Raw genomic sequence first — 21,144 nt, 5'->3', positions numbered from 1 at the left:
CTGATCTGCGAAACCTGAGCCAACCTTGGTTCCAGTTTTCACCACCGGATGTTACCACTATACCCATGTATGCATATTTGACAGAAGTAGTGAATAATCTTCCATTTCTATAGTACAGAGTTGAATGTCATTACGTGCAAATTCTACACGCTTTAACAAAGGGGATGGAAGAGTGCCGAGAAAGTCGTTTGTGTCTTTCATGACGCATCATGCGCCCTCTGCCATACAAGTGCATGGTAGAGTATTTTTGATAGAAACCCAGTTCTACGCGTTGAAAAACAAAGGTATCTATTGGAAAGAGTGATACAGTAAGTAGTAAGGTCGTTAAAAATCATTGGCTGATATACTTTTAAAAGTCGATATCCGCATTCTGGCACAAAGACTCGCACCTAGTTAGCCCATCAGTTTTGTTTAAAGCACCTAGTTTCTAACGCCTCGTTACAGATTCTGCAGTATTCCGTGATGTCTTTCTTGCTTACTTCGAGTAAAGGTTGATTATTAGTTATAGGTATTGTATATGAAGCAGAAAGACCATTACGGTGAAACTTGGTGTGCATTATATTTGGTATATGCAAAAAAAATCTCAAATTGTTTAACTTGGAAATGAGTGTCATATAACCCGTATCGACGCCATTTGTAGTTATATACATTAACAAATTAGTCTGTTCTTTTGTGCTTTTCAATTTGGAAAAAAAACAACAACATATAATTAATTGACTAAATATGAGCATGCAACGTGGTCCACGATTTTCTGTATTCTGGAATATAGTACAAAAATAGCATATTTGTATTAGTTTCTTTTTAGTGATTTAATGTGTGCAAGCAGAAAGATACGAACAAACAGACATACTTTTGATGTATGTCTTTGTCAAAACTATACCGGATCAAGCAAATATAAAATTATCTAAAGTTTCATGAACTATACACTCTGTTATAGAGAATATCCCATATTTAAAATTTATATTATGACTTAACAACTAATTGTCGTATTGGAAACATAATTTCACAAGAACTGCTCTTTGGAAATCCCAAGGTTTATTCAGGGACGTTTGAACATGGTGCAGCGTGATTCATATATATATGAATATAGAAAACTTAGTTTCTTTTTCTTGTAAACTAACATTGTTTTTGTTTCATAGGCCAGGCATGGCCAGGTGGATTAAGGCATTCGACTCGTAATCCGAGGGTCGCGGATTCGAATCCCGGTGCACCAAACATACACCTACTTTCAGCCGTGGGAGCATTATAAGTGACAATCAATCCCACTATTCGTTGGTAAAAGAGTAGCCCAAGAGTTGGCGGTGGGTGGTGATGAGTAGCTGCCTTCCTTTTAGTCATACACTGCAAAATTATGGACGGCTAGTGCAGATAGCTCTCGTGTAGCTTTGCGCGAAATTCAGAAACAAACATTGTTTTTGTTTCTTCTTTCAAAAATGCGAATTTGGTGATTTGAACAGAATGCGTGTTAGTGTATGGGATACTGCGATGATCGGTGAACACTGTCCAGAACACACGATGGTTTGCAGTAGTTTCATTTCCGAATGGGATCGATATGTTGATTGGAAATGACGGGAAGTATAATGACGTCACGTGACAGTGTGTGGAATACCCTCTACCATGACGAAGCTTTGTTAATAAAACTTTGAAATATGAAAATGCTTCTAGTGAACTGCGAGTATTTTATAACAAATAGCTTTCAATATATAATCGTTTTAATATATATATTTCCAATTACTTTGTGTATGATATTGATATAAGTTTTATTGTTATTTCATATACTATATCTTTCAGAAATGTAGCAAGTAGAAACTAAATAGGGTTAAATCCAACATCTCAGCCAACATCTATTGTTAAAAAACAAAACAAAAACGTTTTAATGCATTTTCTTGTAGTCAAACGTGTTTACAATTGATAATTTATAAATGTTTCGAAGTAATTTAGGGATTTTAAGCTTCGTTGGTTGGATTTTATTTATTGTCACGTGATTAAAACACAAGGTTTAGGTTCTTTGAGATAACAAGAGCTCACATGACACTGTTTACAATTCTAAACCAAAATATAAGCAACTCTTTGGCTACTCTGATCGAATGGTACAATTATACCGTTACTCTAATAACGCACCCACTATCCAATACGCGATAACAGTACTGGGAATCACAGTCTAGCAGGATAATTACTCGGTCTCCCTATTTATGCGGTAGAAAAAGCAAAATAAACCCGAAGCACCAAATTATCGTTCAGTTTGTTTGTTTGTCTTGGAATTTCACGCAAAGCTACACGAGGGCTATCTGCGCTAGCCGTCCCTAATTTAGCAGTGTAACACTAGAGGGAAGGCAGCTAGTCATCGCCAATTCTTGGGCTACTCTTTTACCAACGAATAGTAGGACTGACTGTAAAATTATAACGCCCCCACGACTCAAAAGGCGAACATGTTTGGTGCGATGGGGATTCGAATCCGCGACTTTCAGATTACGAGTCGTATGCCCTAACCACCTGGCCATCTTTCTGCAGAACTTGATTAATGTTCCAGTAGTGGTTTAGTAGTTACGGTCAATGGAATGTATTAAGTATGAAGCTCCACTTAACTTCTCCAGGATACGTAAAACAACTGTCGTATATCCAGGGAAACTGAAAAGTGGGTAAACTTTACTTAGTTTTGGAGTCGTTTTGTAAACTTTTTTTACAAGTAAAAATATAGGGTTATGAAAGAACTTAATGTTGAAAGAAAATGTGCTTTAATTCAATCCGTTTATCACAGAAGACTTCGCGGTGTCGCTATTAAATTTTTCTCTTTTGTAGTTTTAATTTTATTAATGTCTTCTGTCATTGATTATGCTTTTTCTGTAGACAGTTTGATGAAGAGACAGACGAATAGATTACTACACGGATAAGGGTCGTTGACATTCGCTTGTAGCTATAAGCAAATTTTCATATTATTTCTTTCAACACATCTTCACTCATTCAAGTTATTCGAGGTTTTATAAATCTAATATGCAACCTAAGTGTATTCGAGCTTGCAAATATTTGCTTTCTCTTAAGCTGTTGTTTTTCCACTGTTGATGCGTATAGCACTTACTATATTCATGGTGGTAGTGATAAAAAAGTGGATATTTATAAATGAAGACGCTGATTTACCCCACCACGTTGTACGGTGTGTCGTGTGACACTGATTTACCCCACCACGTTGTACGGTGTGTCGTGTGACACTGATCTACCCCACCACGTTGTACGGTGTGTCGTGTGACACTGATCTACCCCACCACGTTGTACGGTGTGTCGTGTGACACTGATTTACCCCACCACATTGTACGGTGTTATGTGTGACACTGATTTATTCTCTCATGCTGTGTTAATCCCGTAATATAGCGTTGATAACTCAAATATATTAAAATGTTACCACTGACTGTAATTAATCCGTAGATTACCGAAGAGAAGTCGTGAAGCTGATTCCCTCTAATTCTTTGTTTTAATGTTTATCATTATTATTTTCATTGTTACCATTACAGCAAATAAATTTACTGACGACTCCTAACTTCAAATTCTGTCATCTCCATGTACAGGAAAATTTTAGTTGCCTAATTAATATAATCCAAACACATGGATGTAATGATAAACCTAATAAATCATTTATTTACATAGTAAAAAAATAAAACAGCTTTTATCTTACTTACATCTTAATTGGTCTCGGAATTGACAAGAAGTAGGACGTACAAGGATCCATGCAAGGTTCCAGTAGGGCGTGAATAAATAAACAGGTACAGTGTGTGTGTGTGTGTTTTTTTTTCTTATAGCAAAGCCACATCGGGCCGTCTGCTGAGCCCGCTGTAGGTACAGTGAAAAGTTTAAAATACCGTAAGATACCGAGATACTGAACAACATAATCACTGATAGTTTTGCCCGGCATGGCCAGGTGGTTAGGGCGCTGGACTCTTAATCTGAGGGTCGGGGTTTGAACCCTCGTCACACCAAACATGCTCGCCCTTTCAGTTGTGGGCACGTTGTAATGTGACGGTCAATCCAAGTTTTCATTGGTAAAAGAGTGGTGATGACTAGCTCCCTTCACTCTAATTTTACACTGCTAAATTAAGGACGGCTAGCGCAGGTAGCCCTCGTGTTGGTTTGCGCGAAATTCAAGAACAAACAAACGAAGAAACTGATAGAGTATAGCGATATGTAGGCTAGCTAGCTATGTCTCTGCTTGTACTACTATAAACATGCTTAAATACATATGTCTCCCCGGTGTATGTGTGCGTGTGTGTTTTCTTATATCAAATACACATTGTGCTATCTGCTGAGTCCACCGAGAGGAATCGAACCCCTAATTTTAGAGTTGTAATCCGTCTCCCCGTTGGGACAGCAGTAAGTCTTCGGATATACAGTGCCAAAATCAGAGGTTCGATTCCCCTCGATGGTTACAGCAGATAATCTAATGTGGGTTTTCTATAACCAAAACGCACGCGCACGCACATATCTGTCGTATAATGTAGATAATTGTATTTCCTCTTGTGTAACTTGTATCTGTTATTGTTGCATATTTATACTTGTTTCCGATTTCGATATTATTTGCTTGCTCCTATGCTTATTATTTTCTGTTATACATTGGTTAATTCCATTGACTGTTTATGTGTATTTTCATGTATTATATCTCCGTATTAATATCTTATTTCTCTTATGAACCATTTGTGTTTCTATCTATTGTACGCAAAAACTGTTCTGTGTTCAGTTACTATACAAAAGTAGTTAAGGAGTTTTCGTAGATAAAATAAACCGTGATGACGAGAAACCAACTTGAAGTAAAAATATATATCAGGACGGCTGGTATGGGTATTAACAGTTGTACTAATAAAGCAGAGAACAGTGTATCTACCTGAAGATGACTTAAAGTCGAAACGTTGCTCTCTGCTTTATTGGTAAAAGTGTTAATATCCATACCAGCCGTCCTGAGATATTTTCGTAGATCAAATGAAGTATAGTAAGATTGTTAGTGGCTGATCTGTCTGTGGTATATGTCTGTTCTAGTAGCTTTTGTCTGTCCTCTTCGTTTGTCTGCCGTTCATTTTCTATATGAGTCAACCAGCGTCCATTTCCGGCCAAGTGCTCGCGCTTTCATTAGTCCTGATTAACTGGACCGTGTTACGATACAGGAAGATTGGGTTATCTTGACGTTGAGATTTCCGGGAGAATTGTCCAGGAATTAAACATTTGGTTCGAGTGATTACTTTGGGTTAGCAACGACGGTTTGCACGCTGCTTTCCGCTCTTTTCGAAGGTGATTCCGTCCCTCAAAACATACAGGTAACATGGATACATTACATAAAATTAAACATGGAATTTTGTTAACGTTGAAGGTTGATAATACTTTGAAAATACAAAGTAGGCAAGAACGGAAAATTAAATGAGGTTAATCAAAAACTGGATGTTGACCACAATTCCTCGCTTCGTTTACAACCCGCTTACTTACCAATCTGGCTTTATATGGTAATAAAGCGTTTTGATATGTGGCCTGTAGAACTGTATATAGCATGTAACTATTACCATTTGTTGTTTAGACACGTCATAAATATATAATAGATGTTTTGAGTCCATAAACAACAGGGCTCCGCATGGCCAAGCGTGTAAGGCGTGCGACTCGTAATCCGAGGCTCGCGGGTTCGCCCTCCCAGCCGTGGGGGCGTTATAATGTGACGGTCAATCTCACTATTCGTTGGTAAAAGAGTAGCCCAAGAGTTGGCGGTGGGTGGTGATGATTAGCTGCCTTCCATCTTGTCTTACACTGCTAAATTAGGGACGGCTAGCACAGATAGCCCTCGAGTAGCTTTGTGCGAAATTCCAAAAAACAAACAAACCATAAACAACTACTACCTGATTTGTCATAAGATACAACAAACTTACGAAAAACTTTCGGGTTTTGAGACAAAAGGAGATTTTTTAAAATGATCTAATCATCTGATACAAGACCGGCAACTACTATAATTTAGTTATGTTTTTTGAGACAGACAACCACAACAATTTAGTTTTGTGATATAGTTTAGGTATATAATATAAATAACATGAAGGTTACTCATTCAGACATATAACTGAAGAAGTGTAACCACCATCATTAAAATGTATGTCAAAAAATATAAAGCATTTACATTATACCATATGACAAAGCAATATGTAATGCCAGTTTATCCATACAACACAAACAGTAACCACTTAGTCGTATGGCATACAAATTGTTCGAAAATGATAAATTTAAACCTGTAGTAACCACTTTTATTCGTAACTAATTTAATGTCTTTTTTTTTTGGTTCGTAAAAAATTGTCCTTCATATTATGTGAAACAAAACCACAGAATGAAAGAAATGGTCACATGTTTAAACGATAATATTCACTCAGATCGATAGTGAGACATGTTATCAGTGTTTCCAGTATCAAATTCAAACTCCTTTGTATGACTTCACTGTCAGGAAGAGGATTATATATCTTAGTTGTAATTCGAATCGAGCACAAGTCTTAAGAAGTGATATGATCATTTTACGCGGATGAAGGAGTGTGCGCAGTCGACCGAATTGTGATGGCTGATTGGAATTTCAGCTTGATTTATCAGACAGTAATAAAAACTTAACCGTTCCTGCAGGCTCGCTCTTTTGGTCAAATTCAGCGCATTAAGACGTATTAGACACTAGGTCGTTCACGTGGCTGTATTTGCTGCCTTGGAACGAGACTTGTCACTTGCAGTCCCGTTGTAACAATGATTCACGTTCCATCTTTTGGCACTGAGCCAAGAATTCTCGTGTGCGACCGTTAGTTGTCAATTTCTCCATCATAAGTGACAGAGCGTGGCGAAGGAGGACAGCAGCGGATCTTCACGTTCAGCTTTAGCTGTATCTAAGGTTAAAGATGGATTCGTGAGGTTTTTGTCGTGTGGCTGAAAACAACAATAACAACGTGTTTCCTAGTAATAATTATTGTGTTAAAATTATTCAATGTGTCTTTAGTCTGGAAGAACGTGAGAAACTTTGTTTTCTTGAGCCTTTCTGCTGTAAGTTAAGATATCGGCATATGCAAGGAGATCTCTTTTTGTTTGCTCTTGTGAGTAAATACCAATACTTGTAATACAATATTCAAAACCATAACTAAATAGAGGTGAGATACTTATAGTGTGTTTTAACAGTTGTTTTTTAGTCTTACGTGTTTGCTTCCTTTTCGTAAGTTACGGTTGTTACAGGCTGCTTTATGGTTTGATGTCTTTCTGGGCAGAACTATATATCTTTTTTGGATTGTAATATCACCCTTCTAGTATATTCGTTTTGGATCATTATATTATATTATGCTTCTACTATATTCTAACAACATGCGAATCCGTTTCAGTTTTCAAACTGCCGTAACTGTTAAAATTAACATTTTTTTTACAGAGTCATCAATTTTTTTGTGTTTTTTTATTGTTGTTCTGCGATTAACCGTTTCGCATTTTATCGCCTTTGGGCACAGGTTGCGTCGTGCAATGAGCTTCAGATTTTAAAGCTGTCCAGTCGGTTTGGATTCCGTGAGCTACCACAGAATGTTTTCAAAACGTTTAAGCCATGGGTGTATTTTATATCAGTCACTTAGTGCGTGTAGTGAGTTGTAGAATGTTGCCACCTGGCTGCTGTCCCTCTGGGCAATAGCTCAGAATTAGGGACAGCTGTATATAGCTTTAGTAGCTTCGCCTTAAATACAATTCTATGCTATTGTTTTAATTCACCTTATAAAACGTGTTCCGAGGCTTAACTTGTGATTGACAAAAGTGAGCTACCTCATTTCCAACGTTTATTCTGACTGATCTACTAATACATGTCGTTTAATAATGAAAGATATTAATAAAGATCATTGCTTATTTTATTTAATAACTCGCTGTTGTTTCATGGTTATTACAAAGTCTGTGTAACAGCATTTAGTTATTTCGAGGTTATTAGTTATTTTGTATAACACTTCGTTGTTGCATGATTATTATACATTGTATATAATTACAAGAAATGATGTCATCAAGGTGTAATTGTAATTACGTCAATTTGATTGTGCACTTTTAGGTGCTAATGAGTGCCGTCTGTTAGGTGACATCACCATTACTGGTATTTTATTGCCGTCTGTTAGGGGACATCACCATTACTGGTATTTTATTGCCGTCTGTTAGGTGACATCACCATTATTGGTATTTTATTTGCTTCCCTTTATCCCCCCCCCCCGCTTCAGAATGACATGTATTCGAATGGTAAAGTCTTTATAAGTTGTTTTTCTAATGAACCAGCAGTGAACTTGCATACGTTATTGAAACGTAAAATTTGGTAGAACGTGTATGTTTTTCTCACGGTATCTATTACGTTACGTCTATCAGAATGTTTAGAAATTCCACGAGGCTTAGCGGTAAATGTACCGACTTACAGCTCTAAAATTCGAGGCTCGATTCACTATAGTGGACAGAATACAGTTAGCTCATTGTGTTGCTCTAAGACAACAGTTTTTCAACTTATACATTCTGTCTGATAAGACGACTATAGGATCTTTCACTGAAATGAAATGGACAGTGCTGCAAATTACGTTTAATGCAGGGTGATGGTCGAAAATTATCTTTCTTATTCTAAAATTTAATAATTAGATGATCAAGAAATACAGCAATGCAGCTTTCAACATCTTGTAGTTGAATTAAACAGTTTCTATTTTCTATTTTTCACACCAATGAATAATTTAACTTTGTAAAATGTAAACCATGCAAAAAAAGGCTCTGCGTCGTTTGGTTTGCAAAGTGCAAGTCAGTGACTATGGTGCAGAGTAATTACAGACGCCAGTAGAGGAAAGAAATATGGGGGGTATGCTAAGGATATCGTGCATCACGAAGCTAAGAACTGGGATAACGAACACTATCGCCATAGTCTATTGACATGTCAATAAAACCTGTTTCAGTGAGGCTACAAGATGTTGAAAACTGTGTGGTTGTATTTCCTTAAGTAGTTAATTATTAAATTTTAATGTATGAAAAATAATTTTTGGGCTACCTTATAATATAGATGGCGATATTTGGCATTTCCGGTTCATAAAATTTAATTAATTGGTATTTTTAATCAAATTTCGCTATTTTTTGAACTCTAACTTTGAAAGTGTGTGCGCTGATGATGGATTAAATAATTGATTGTTTTATTGTGAGCTTTATTTTGTATTGTGTAATTGTAATACATATTTGTTTTGGATTTAATTTATACCTTTATGCATTTTTTTTTTTATCAGTGCAAAACTTGAGGCAAGATGGCATGAGGGAGGTCATTAAGGGGCTGGATCCCCCATCTAATTTCATGTTGATAGAATTATTGAAAGCAGTATTTTCAGTATTACTACCTTTACATATTTTCATTGCATTTTTAATGTTTATTTCGTTAAAAAATTAGAAACACAATTTCCTCTTCGTTTTTGAAAACGAGTTTTTAAATCACCTGTCCGTTGGACGGATACTCTAACTAGTATGGTAAAAAGAGTTGAATGTAAAAATTATTGTAACAGGGTCTTTAAATGAAATATTTAAGGGCATGAGAAAAGATTTAACTCCAAGTGACCTACGGTCAGTGTTTCGTTCTGTATACTGAGTATTTAATTTGAAAAGTTATAGTATTATTATGTGAATGTGGTTTTGGTTTGTTTGTTTTGAAATTCACGCAAAGCTACACGAGGGCGATCTGCGCCAGTTGTCCTTAATTTAGCAGTGTAAGACTACAGGGAAGGCAACTAGCCATCACCACTCACCGCCAACTCTTGGGCAACTACTTTACCAACGAATAGTGGGATTGACCGTCACATTATAACGCTCCCACAGCAGAAAGGGCGAGCATGTTTGGTGCGACGAGGATTCGAACCCGCAACCCTCAGATTACGAGTCGAGTGCCTTAACAACCTGGCCATGCTGGGCCTTGTGAATGTGAAATGTTTAGTTAGCAATGATATTCTTAGCTAGTTTAGTTAATTTTAGACGGTGATTTACAGCATAAATTAAATCTGTGGCATCTAATTAATTTTAAGTTGTATGCCTCCCAACTGATTGTTCCTTGTGTTTGGTTTCATACCTTAATACCTATTTGAAATTTTCGATGTCTAAATTAGTAACATATAATTTTTAGACTAAAATAAAAGAGGGAAGAGCATTAGTGAGTTAATTTCTCATATAATGTTGGACTGTATTTGGTGGACTACCACCTTAATGGTAGAATCGTATTTATTAATAAATTTCCTAAAGGTAAATCCAGTATCGTGTTAAAACGCTGATGGGCCTTAAGCGAAGTGTAAAATAGTGGGTCCTCTTGTTTACCCTCTAAGAAAAAACCTTATATTATTATAAGCTAAATTTATTGGTGCTAAAAGTTAAGGAAATAAATGTACATTTACATCAACGATATGATACTGAACTACGCATGCAGTAAGTGGGCCTGTTCTGATTCCATCGTAAAATCTTCAGTTGCTATTGTAATGAAGTATCTACCTTTTACCTTTAACACACACACTCGCGTCTTAATAAGTAGTAAATAGAAATCCCAATAAGTGGCGTAAACAGACGTTAAACAGTAGTGTTTATTGATTATCAACTGCGCAAGTACTAGAAAGTTAGACGTTAACAGCCAACCAGACAGTACATGTGAGTTTCCCTTTGCTTTCTCTTTAATAAATCCATAAATTTGGCACCAACCTGTTTTGCTTTAAAACAACGTTTTACGTGCTTTAACGCTTCTCTGTGCTCAGAGATACAGAAGAACGTGACCTTTGTTTTGTTACAAGTTAAAATATGTTTATTAGTTGATGGCTCGAGATACTTTGGGTTTAAAAACTCATCTTTTCGCTAATTGTTATACATTTGATATTAGTGTTAAAAATTATGATGTTCTGAAATTTGAATAATTATACAGTTATACAAATTCTCAACGTATTCTAGATAAGTACGTAATTGTACATATTAATTTATTTAGGTTATTAGTTAAAAACAAGTACGTATTTGTTTCATTGTAGAATAAGCTAACGGATGTAAAACTGTGGGTGAAATTATACACTTTAATAATTCCACAGTAATTGAAAATGGATGTAAATATGGATGAGAAACGCAGTTGAATATCAAGTGGTTGATAGTTTAGTAGACGATAAAAAGGTAGCTTTGAAATAGTGATTAATTTTAAAATGCATTGATTCACCTAAACATTAAATAGATAAATACGTTATTCAGAGCTACAGTTATTTTTCATTGGAAACATCAGAGGAATGATAATAATGTAAGAACCAACAGAGTAATCAGTCAAAACCAGGACATCCTGGTCTTTGTTATTTCTTTTATGCTATCGTACATTACAGAAGAAGGTTAATTCTAGCAAAGGAGAAAACAGTGCTTCCTTACCACGTACACAGTGTTGAACAGAAGACTCAAGACAGCTTCCGATTGGCCAGTCCTACAAGTCCTTTTTACCAGACATTTCATACAAACTGCGATTTACATATTATGTGGAAAATTAACTATTGCGGTACTGAAATATAACACAGATATATAATTTGTGCAGTTATTAATAAACTGTACGCTATTTTTAGCTGATTCCAGATTCTCCTGTTTAACTCGGTTTCAACTTTTTTACTGAAAATCAAGCTATCGGAAGAAAAACAGACATGTTAAACATATAGACAGAGTAGGAAGTAATGGTATAGTCCATTCAGAAAAGCAAAGTTCGTAGTTGTGATTTAACTACATTCAGAAATACCCCTTATTTTATTTTCCCCTTGCTGTTCATTTTTATTCATTACCCTACCTGTTTCCCTGATATTAATTTCAAGGCAGTTCTTCATTGGCGCCTTCTCATTATTTCATATTATCCTTTTATTTAGGGCTAAGTGTGTAATTTTACTTCTTTTGAATTCATTGTTACCTTATTTTACATACTGTCTTCTGATAGCTGTTGTATTCCACTAATGTTTATTTTTGTGGGTGTTTTCTTCTATGTCGTTGTTTCATTATATTTAGTAAATAATGAAATGTTTATTTTGTATAACTTGCTGATGCCTTCCCATGGTGCTCACTGCAAACTGTACAATCGCTTTCATTATTTCTATTATTTCTATCCTCTCTCGCTGTCACATTGCTTTCAAATAAAATTTTCCAATACACTCATAATTTCTAAATCATTTACACGGTTATTTCCGATCAACCTTCCATTTCCTTATTATCACAGTTCCGTCAAGTCCGTTTTTTCTTATTTCCCCTGATTTCATTCCTTTTCCACATCCACACTCGTTTCTGGCGACTATTTCTTTAATAAGATTCTTAATACAGTTTTATGATTCGTGTTGCTCTTTCAAGTTCTCTGAAAAATGTGTAATTCCTGTACAATGCGTTTCAGCGTTTCTTTATTTCCAGTTTTTTCCACCTGATGATCAAACGTGTTTTACCTCTTTACAACTTTGTACAGACTTTTCACGTTTTTCCCACAATAAAAAAAATTACATTTGTTATGTGTATTTTACCTTTTATTTATTAAATCTCGTGTCTTCAGGCTCTTACCATGGTTAATTGAGATACTTTTGAAGGTTTGGAAGAAAGAAGTCGCATAACACTGAAATTATAATTATTATTTCTTCTTGTACGTACTCGTGTGCGTAATATACAACCGTCACTTTGAAAGTGACACTTTAGTAACTAAATTTATGAAATGTTCGTTGCGTATGAACAACGGACGAAAATGATCACAGGTTTTTAATTACGCGTGTTATAATGTTTTATTCCTGTTGTTGTTGTTGTGTGTGTGTGTGTGTGTGTGTGTGTGTTATTTAAATCTAACCATAGCATTATCATTCAACAGTCTCCCTGGTGGCTCATCGACAAACTTGGAGGCTTATATTGATAAAAATCTGGGTCCAGTCTTCTCGAAAGATGAATAGCCACCTGTGTAGTTTAGTTTAAAAAAAAACAACAGACAATAACATGGGCTGCGCGTTACAGATACGCTTGCGTCCCTTTACCTTAAAAACACGCTTAGCTCGTTGTGGCAGTAACTGCGCTGTCATGGAAGGCTGTGCGCGGATAGACCTTGTGTGTCCTTACGCGAAATTCTCAAAGAAACGAACAATTTAGCAAGGATTGAAAGAGAATAAGGCCCTTCTGATTAGTCTGGCTTTTCTGAGATCCCTGGGGTAAGTATCGATTAGTTTGTGCTGTTGGTGAAACCATGACAAAGAGATTTATTAACATGCTCATTGTGTTAACTTGATTAAAACCAGGTTGTGAGTAATTCACGATTTGTTTTTAACAATCATCCTTTTTTATCATATTCACACATCAATCCTCCAAGCTATCATAAATTGATGGAATAAATGTAATCACACTTTTTTTTTGCCCATCACATGTACAGAAAATTATATTTAGTCTGGGCCCGGCATTGCCAAGTGAGTTAAGGCGTTCGACTCGTAATCCGAGGGTCGCGGGTTCGAATCCCTGTCGCACCAAACATGCTTGTCCTTTTAGCCGTGGGGGCGTTATAATGTAACGGTCAATCCCACTATTCGTTTTTAAAAGAATAGCTCAAGAGTTGGCGGTGGGTGGTGATGATTAGTTGCCTCTAGTCTTACACTGCTAAATTAGGGATGGCTAGCGCAGATAGCCCTCGAGTAGCTTTGCGCGAAATTCAAAACAAACAAAAAACAAATTTAGTCTCAGAAGGACAGACCGCTTTAGTAGGTCTTTAAATACACAGTACAGATATCTGCTAACGTTATTATATAGGGGAAAACTGAGACACAAGTTTGAAGATAGTGATTACCTTGAAGATAAACCATTAAAGTTGTATTATTGGTAAATTGTGGCTGTTGTTACACAGGAAACTACACAAAGGGCTATCTGTGCTCTGCCAACCACGGGTATCGAAACCCGATGTCCAGCGACTTAAGCCTGAAAACTCATCGCTGAGCTGTATGGGGCATGCATGTTTTAATGTTGAAATATATCTTTCATAAAATATATTGAGGGTACAAAATGTTATGTGAACTGTGGTGTCAAGCACCTCGTACAAAGATTGTTTAATAGTTATATTTATTCAGTGTTACATTACACCGTCAAGTGGGTTTGAAGGGAGGGAAACAGAAATCAGGAACTATGAATAGGGTATTTATTGTCCCGATTTTAGCGTAATTTGAAGGCCGAGTTAGAGGATGACCTCGTGCTTCAAGACCCTTCCCCCCCGGAAACCGTAGGTCCTGTTGATAGAGTACGGTAGCCATAGTGCGAACCTTTTATGGCTTTCTAACGTTGTTGACATTACAGGCGTCCTTCGCTGACGGACAGATATGGTATCTACTTGAGTCTGATGCGTGATTTAAAACGCTGAGAAATATTTTTCCCAACATTCTTAGCGCGTACGTTCTATACGATTGCTTAGCTAGTTGTTTGCTAAGATATTAACAAAGTAACGTGTATGTATTTAACCTGTTGTGTTTTCAAACTCGTTTCTATTGTCATCTTCCACGCCGTTTGAAAGTTCTGCTCTGAAGTGATAATGGCCAGGTAATCAATATATTAATAATTCTGTAATTAACATGTTAAAGGAATTAAACTCGAAGGAGTAAATGTAAACAATATGCAAGTTATGTAGATAATAGGCTTACCATTCCTCTTGAGGTCAGTTATCTGTGAGAATGTGTGTGTGTGTATTCTTTACTATAATTTCTTCTTCCAGAAATCGTTAGCGCTGTTGAAGCTCGAGCTATTAAAGACTTCAGCGATCCCACGGATCCCGAGTGTCTCCCCCTGAAGGAAGGCGATATCATAACGGTAAGTCAGTTTTCGTAGCTCTCTCTCTGGGGTATTCAAATTCTGTAGTTCATGAATTAAATATTATAACTTTCTCTGTCAGTAAGTAGCCTCCATAAGAGAACGACGCCTTTTTTTTTTTTTTTTTTGCCAACCCTATTGGTTGTCAGAAGGAATAATTGCTCAGCGTGTTACTTTTAACAGCTGGGAAGTTGACATGTGTAAGTTGTGTGCCTCATTTGGTTTGGTTTGGTTTGTTTTAAATTTCGCGCAAAGCTACACGAGACCTACATGCGCTAGCTGTCCCTAATTTAGTGGTGTAAGACCAGAGGGAAGGCAACTAGTCATCATCTCCCAACGTCAACTCTTGGGCTACTCTTTTACCAATGAAGAATGGGATTGACCGTAACATATAACGCCCCCACGGCTGAAAGGGTGAGCATGTTTATACATACGAGGATTCGAACCTACGACCCTCAAATTACTATTGAGGGTCGATTGTTTTAACCACTTGGCCATGCCGGGGCTACCTCATTCGGACTGTGGACTTGATTGAAAAAAAAACTTATACCGACCTCCTCCAGTCCAGCTGTTGGGATTTAGGTCTTGAATACCTTAGAAAGTCAGGTCGAAATTTGACCTCCTCTTCTTTGCTATTGTACTTTTTGTTCTTATTATTTGTTCAATTTGTGAGCTATTGTTTTTTATATTTCAATGTTGTTCATTATTTATTACTTTTATCAAAGCCATGCTCATGTATTTTATCTATTTTCCATGTTTATTTTGCAGAGTTTATTGTATTGTTGTATCTTATACTTTTTATGTTGTAGAGCTCATGAACTGTTATACTATAGATGGGATTATAAATATCAAGAACCGCTCACTTGTGTTTATAAATAATGTTATGCGGTCTTCTTGTGTGTTTCGATATTGTGTAAAGAAGTCATCCAGCGTTTGACTACTTTAGTGATTGGATTTCGTGTTTTATTACTGTTTTGTGTATGAGAGCCAAGTATCCTGACCATTAGGTTATAACTACACCGGTCTTCTAGAGTTTGTTTGTTTTTCGAATTTTGCGCAAAACTACTTGAGGGCTGTATGCACTAGTCGTCCATAGTTTTGAAATGATAGACTGGAGAAAAGGCAGCTCGTCAATATCACCCGCCTCCGTCTGTTGGGCTACCTGTGATGTTCCCATTGCTTGAATAGCGACTATGTTGGGCAATAAGTTTCGATTCTGCGACCAACAAATTGTGAGTAGAGGCGCCCTAACTATGATAAGACATTTTTTAGAGACGCGATTCCTTTAAACAGTATGGAAGTGGCTTTCTCATCCGTAATATAATTAATTGCGGTTTTATAAACAGCATCTTAGGCGATATTTGTTCTGAAACCAGTAACTGAACTCCGTATGTCATAACTAACATTTTTTGAGTGGTAATGCATTTACTGCAGTATTTCTTTTTATACGTATATAAAGTGCTTCGGAAACAGTTATTGTGTGAGGGTTTGTGAAAGTCAGTTGAATCTCTTCTACGCTATATATTGTAAAAGGATTTGCAATTTCGAATATGTAGAACAACGAAAATGTATGTATGTATATATATGCACACACACACACGTCTGCTTTTGTTAATCGAAAGGATTTTTGTATTATAATTTTGAAATTAAATGTTCATTTATTCCAACCTAAATGAGACTTAATTATGTTTAGAGTTCCTTTCTTTAGATTTAATTGGTTAAGTCTTATTACTTAACTAAGTAAATGATTGCAATTATCTTTGATTATTATTATGCGAATGCAATTACCTTTAAATTAAACATTTTACAAGTTATCAGTTTAATACATCTAATGCAAAAATACAAAATGTTTAGAAATTACGTATTGATGTGGTTTAGTGGTTAACATCTCCGGGTTGTGAACCTAGAGATTTGTGGCTCATGTCCCGTAATCATAAATCGTTTTCCGTAACAGAGAAAATTAATAGCCTGAAAGATTTTCTAATTAGTACAGCGTTTTTTGGTTATTTTTTAAATTTATTTTTATTTCGGCTTGTATTTAGGTTACAACAAACTAATACACACACACACATAATAGAATGTAATTTACGGAAAAGAAAAAAAGAAACCTTACCCCAGAAAACATTCAACACGAGGAAACAAAACATATAAGATGGGTTATCATTTAATGTGTCCTGGTTTTCAGAGGTACTGGTGAAAGTAAGACCCAAACTGCGTTGGGGGTACGCCGCTTAACCCCATATTTTTACTTTAGATATCAAGATGACTGGTAATTGTAGTCATATTACTATTTACGATAAAAGAAATTATTTCACATTCCAAAATTTTGGAATTTTCTCTTGAAACATTAATGTAATAGCAAATGTCATTAACAGCTTTTTAGGTATTGTGGAAGTTGTAGTAACATACAGTTCCCATTATGTAATGTTCATATATTAGTACATAAACTTATTGTTAATGACGGTTCTGCATGGCCAGGTGGTTAGGGCGCTCAACTCGTAATCTGAGGGTCTCGGGTTCGAATCCCCGTCACACCAAATTTGCTCGCCCTTTCAGCTGTGGAGGCATTATATATATATATGTGACGGTCAATCCCACTATTGGTTGGTATTAGCACAAGAGTTGGCGGTGAGTGGTGATGATTAGCCTTCTCTCTAGTCTTAAACTGCTAAATTAGATAGCCCTCTTGTAGCTTTGCGTGAAATTCAATAAAGAAACAAACAAACTTTACTGGTGTTTTTCTTCAGAAAATTTGATATGATTTTGTTCAGTTCCTTGCAATACTTGTACCCACGATTCTTTTATCTTAGCCCCTAAATTAGGGACGGCTAGAGCAGATAGCCGTCTTATAGCCTTTCGCGAAATTAAAAAAACAAACAAACACTGTTAATGACTTTAATGAGAATCTTTATTATATAAATGCTACATTTATATAAAGTTGAGAATAGTGCCATAAACAGTATTATAATTACACAGTAAATGTTTTCTTAAATTTATTGTTGGAGAAATAACTGGAATTTCTCATTTGGACATTTCATTAATCTAGCTATGTAAAATATGTAGTTGTGCCACCTTCCCTATATAAGACTTGCTACTGTGTGGATCTCTTTAAAACCATTGCAAATCCAGATAGTAGCGACGGAAAAATGGGAACTATACTAATAATTTAGGTTAGGTTTAGTATATTAATACTTTTAACATCTTAGTATTTGTGTCCGACCATTGTATTGATGGCTGGAATGCTAACTTCAAAGACCATTTTGTTTTTGTTCCCGTTAATATATTGCTTTCTGTTACTTCTCTTTTATTACTGCTTTTGTTTTATTTATATAATTTTGTGAACAAAGATCTTCCCACAACTGGCAGCAGACAGAGAAAGATGGTTAAGATGTGGGACGTTGTGAGCTAGAGCACCAATATCTGCTCTTTTTTCTCTCATCTTAGCATGTGAGGCTGGCGAACTTGATATTAAACTGGATGGACTGTGTACCCCCAACACAATTTGGGTCTTACTTCCACCAGTACCTCTGAAAACCAGGACACATTTCATAACGATCCACCTTATGATAGGTGCCCAGTATAGGATGTTTGTATTGTGGTTGCATTTCGATTTCTTTCTTTTCTTGAAACTACATTTAGTTATATTCCATCTAAGATTTGAATATGCTGTGTAAAACTCACGCTATAATTCCTTTCAATGTAATCTGTTTTATAAAAATAACGTTTTTGTAACTTTATGTAATACAGGTTTTGAAGGGCTCATTCATTTTGTGGTAGAAGGTTTATTAACTCATTTTTTCCGAAATCGTTTTTCTTCACAAAGTTTACTACCAGTAATATCAAAGTAGTTAAGAAAAAAAAAGTGGAACTGAAGAAACGATTCCTTTTTGTATAGTAGCACTTATGTTTTAAGATAGCACAGATAACTCGTGTGTTATAACAACACAGATAACTTGTGTTGCATGGTAGCAGGAGTTAATCATATGAAAACTGTGGTGTGAGCACTAATGGAAAGATAGAATTTTGAATATAATGAAAATAGAAGAATGGTGCGAAAACTAATAAATGTTTATTATATTTGTCGATAGTATTCTTATAGGGACTAGTACAAAGTTAATTAACCTTCTGTTAACTCTGTAGACAATAACCATACGGCTACGGATAAGAATCTTTTGTTATATATTATACTGATATGTACAGAGCCGCAGAATAGATTATGATGTGAAAATAAATTAGAGGTAAGTCACCGTTGTACAGAAGTTGTTGTGTTAAGGTTTTTTGGACAGTCGTGAAATTATAGATATTGAAAGTCGTAGAAGTACTGTACTGTGCAAAAGTGTTCGGACAAAGTAAAAAATTAGGTTTCAGGCTACTTTGGAACAGTGAAAGGTAAATCACAGGTGAAACATCAAAATGTTATTACTTAATCTTCATATTAAGTACAACAGAAACTCAGTGGAAGTGCTTGAGTTCAGCAAACAGTTAATATTTTCTGTCTCCTCTTTTGTGTTAATAACTACAGGCAGTCTTTCAGGCATTGTTGCAACATATTTAATCAAAGTTTCCTTTGGAATTTTACCCCGTATATCTTTAATACACACCCATAAAGTTTCTTTGGAAGCAACTTTTGATTTGCCAAGTTTTCTTTTTCTTCTTTCAAATCCCAGATCTGCTCAGTTGGGTTGAGATCAGGGGCCTGCGGGGGCTATTGCATCATTTGAATGACTCCGGCAGCATTTTTCTTAATTAAGTAATTTTTGCATAGGTTGGATGAGTGTTTTGGGTCATTATCTACTCTCTGGTAGTATCCTTTACCAATAATACGCAAATCACTAGGTATACCATGAAGGACCAATGTGTGATGGTACTTGCCCTGGTATATTATTCCATCTATTTTTCAAATATCTCTTGTTTTCTCAGCAGAAAAAACACCTTCAAACCATCACACTGCCTTCTCTATACTTAACTGTAAAAGTACTATGTATTGGGGTAATATTTTTTACATTTCTTCCGCTGGACGTACAACCTACGCTTTGAACCACATATTTCGAGCGTGAACTTATCCGTCAAAAACACCCTTTTCGAAACCAACATATATCAGTCTCTTGATCGAAGTAAAAGATTTTAACTGTTTAGTGTTACGTGACGAAATATTCCATTCTCGTTGAGTCTTCTTGATACTGGACACTTTATCTCATGCTTGAGATCAGTGACAGTCTTCCTTCTGTCCTGAAGGTTACATAAACAAAGATACTTAACATCAGTATCATTGAGTTCAGGTGTTCTGCCTCTTCCTTTCCTATTTTCAGACTTACCTGTCTCAGTCTTACGATCTATGGTGTACTTGATAGTGTTTGGGGAGCATTTCCAATCGGCAGCAATTAGTCAGAGAGTCTAACCAACATCACGTAAAGCTTTTATGCGAACTCTCTGCTCTACTGACAAGTATTTACGCCTCTTGGGCCCGTGGCACGATAACAAAACTTAATAAATAGTGTTAGACACGGTTTTAATCAAGGTTTATTTGTGAAGTGCTATTAAACTGATTTCTTCTAACATATACCAGTACCACATGCTAGCTCCTTGCTGGCTACTTTCTATATAGTTAAAACACTGCATGAGGTACCATGACAGTTGTTTCAGACCATAAATTTGATGATATATTAGTTTCAGCAGAACTCTTATAACATGTCCATGGTACAAGCTTATGGGAATTCTAAAAAGTAGTATGTATTCTCACCCGTGCTAATTCAATTGTTGATAGAGATTAACATTACCACAGTATCGAAATTTACATTCTGTAATGGCGTGGAAGAATTGTCCCATAATATGGAAAAGAATGACAAAATATTCTCCTGTCCTAACACCTTTGCACAGTATTGTATGTCTATTAAGAGAAAAGGATTGAAGATATTGCAAGGAATTGAACAAATCCCATGTCGAAAATTTGGACAGGAAACACCAGTAGAGTTTATTTGTTTATTTAATTCCGTCAAAGCTGCACGAAAGTTATCTACAATAGCCGACCTTCATTTAGCAGCATAAGACTAGAGGGAAGACAGTCATCACTACTTACCAACTCTTGAGCTAATCTTTTACCAACGAATGGGAAAATTGACCGTCACATTATATCGCCTTCACGGCTGAAAGGGCGAGCAAATTTGGTGTGACGGGGATTCGAATCTAAAATCCTCAGATTACGAGTCGAGCGCCCCAACCGCCTGACTACGCTGAGACGCAACATTAAAGATCCAGTTCAAACAACACTTTAAAACCTTTACTATTGACTCTTAAGAATGTGTACATGCACACTGAGTGACTACTTTATTAGGTACACCTATCTAG

The 21,144-nt window shown here is 36.1% G+C and overlaps 1 protein-coding gene across 4 annotated transcripts in view; it reads left to right on the top strand.

The window, feature by feature from the left end:
- Positions 1 to 21,144, top strand: part of LOC143255207 (caskin-2-like) — a 277,737-nt gene that overhangs the window by 183,944 nt on the left and 72,649 nt on the right. For 3 of the 4 annotated variants that reach the window (XM_076510498.1, XM_076510500.1, XM_076510499.1), the window contains one exon: positions 14,705 to 14,799. In XM_076510498.1, the coding sequence (XP_076366613.1) occupies positions 14,705 to 14,799 (95 nt within the window). Of the gene's footprint in view, positions 1 to 108; positions 285 to 14,704; positions 14,800 to 21,144 lie in introns of those variants that run through there. The other variant, XM_076510501.1, reaches the window with a different exon arrangement.

Source organism: Tachypleus tridentatus, chromosome 7, assembly GCF_004210375.1.
Source record: "Tachypleus tridentatus isolate NWPU-2018 chromosome 7, ASM421037v1, whole genome shotgun sequence".
Lineage (NCBI taxonomy): Eukaryota > Metazoa > Arthropoda > Merostomata > Xiphosura > Limulidae > Tachypleus > Tachypleus tridentatus.
Note: the sequence above shows the minus strand (reverse complement) of the source record. Positions and strands in the feature narration are given on the sequence as shown.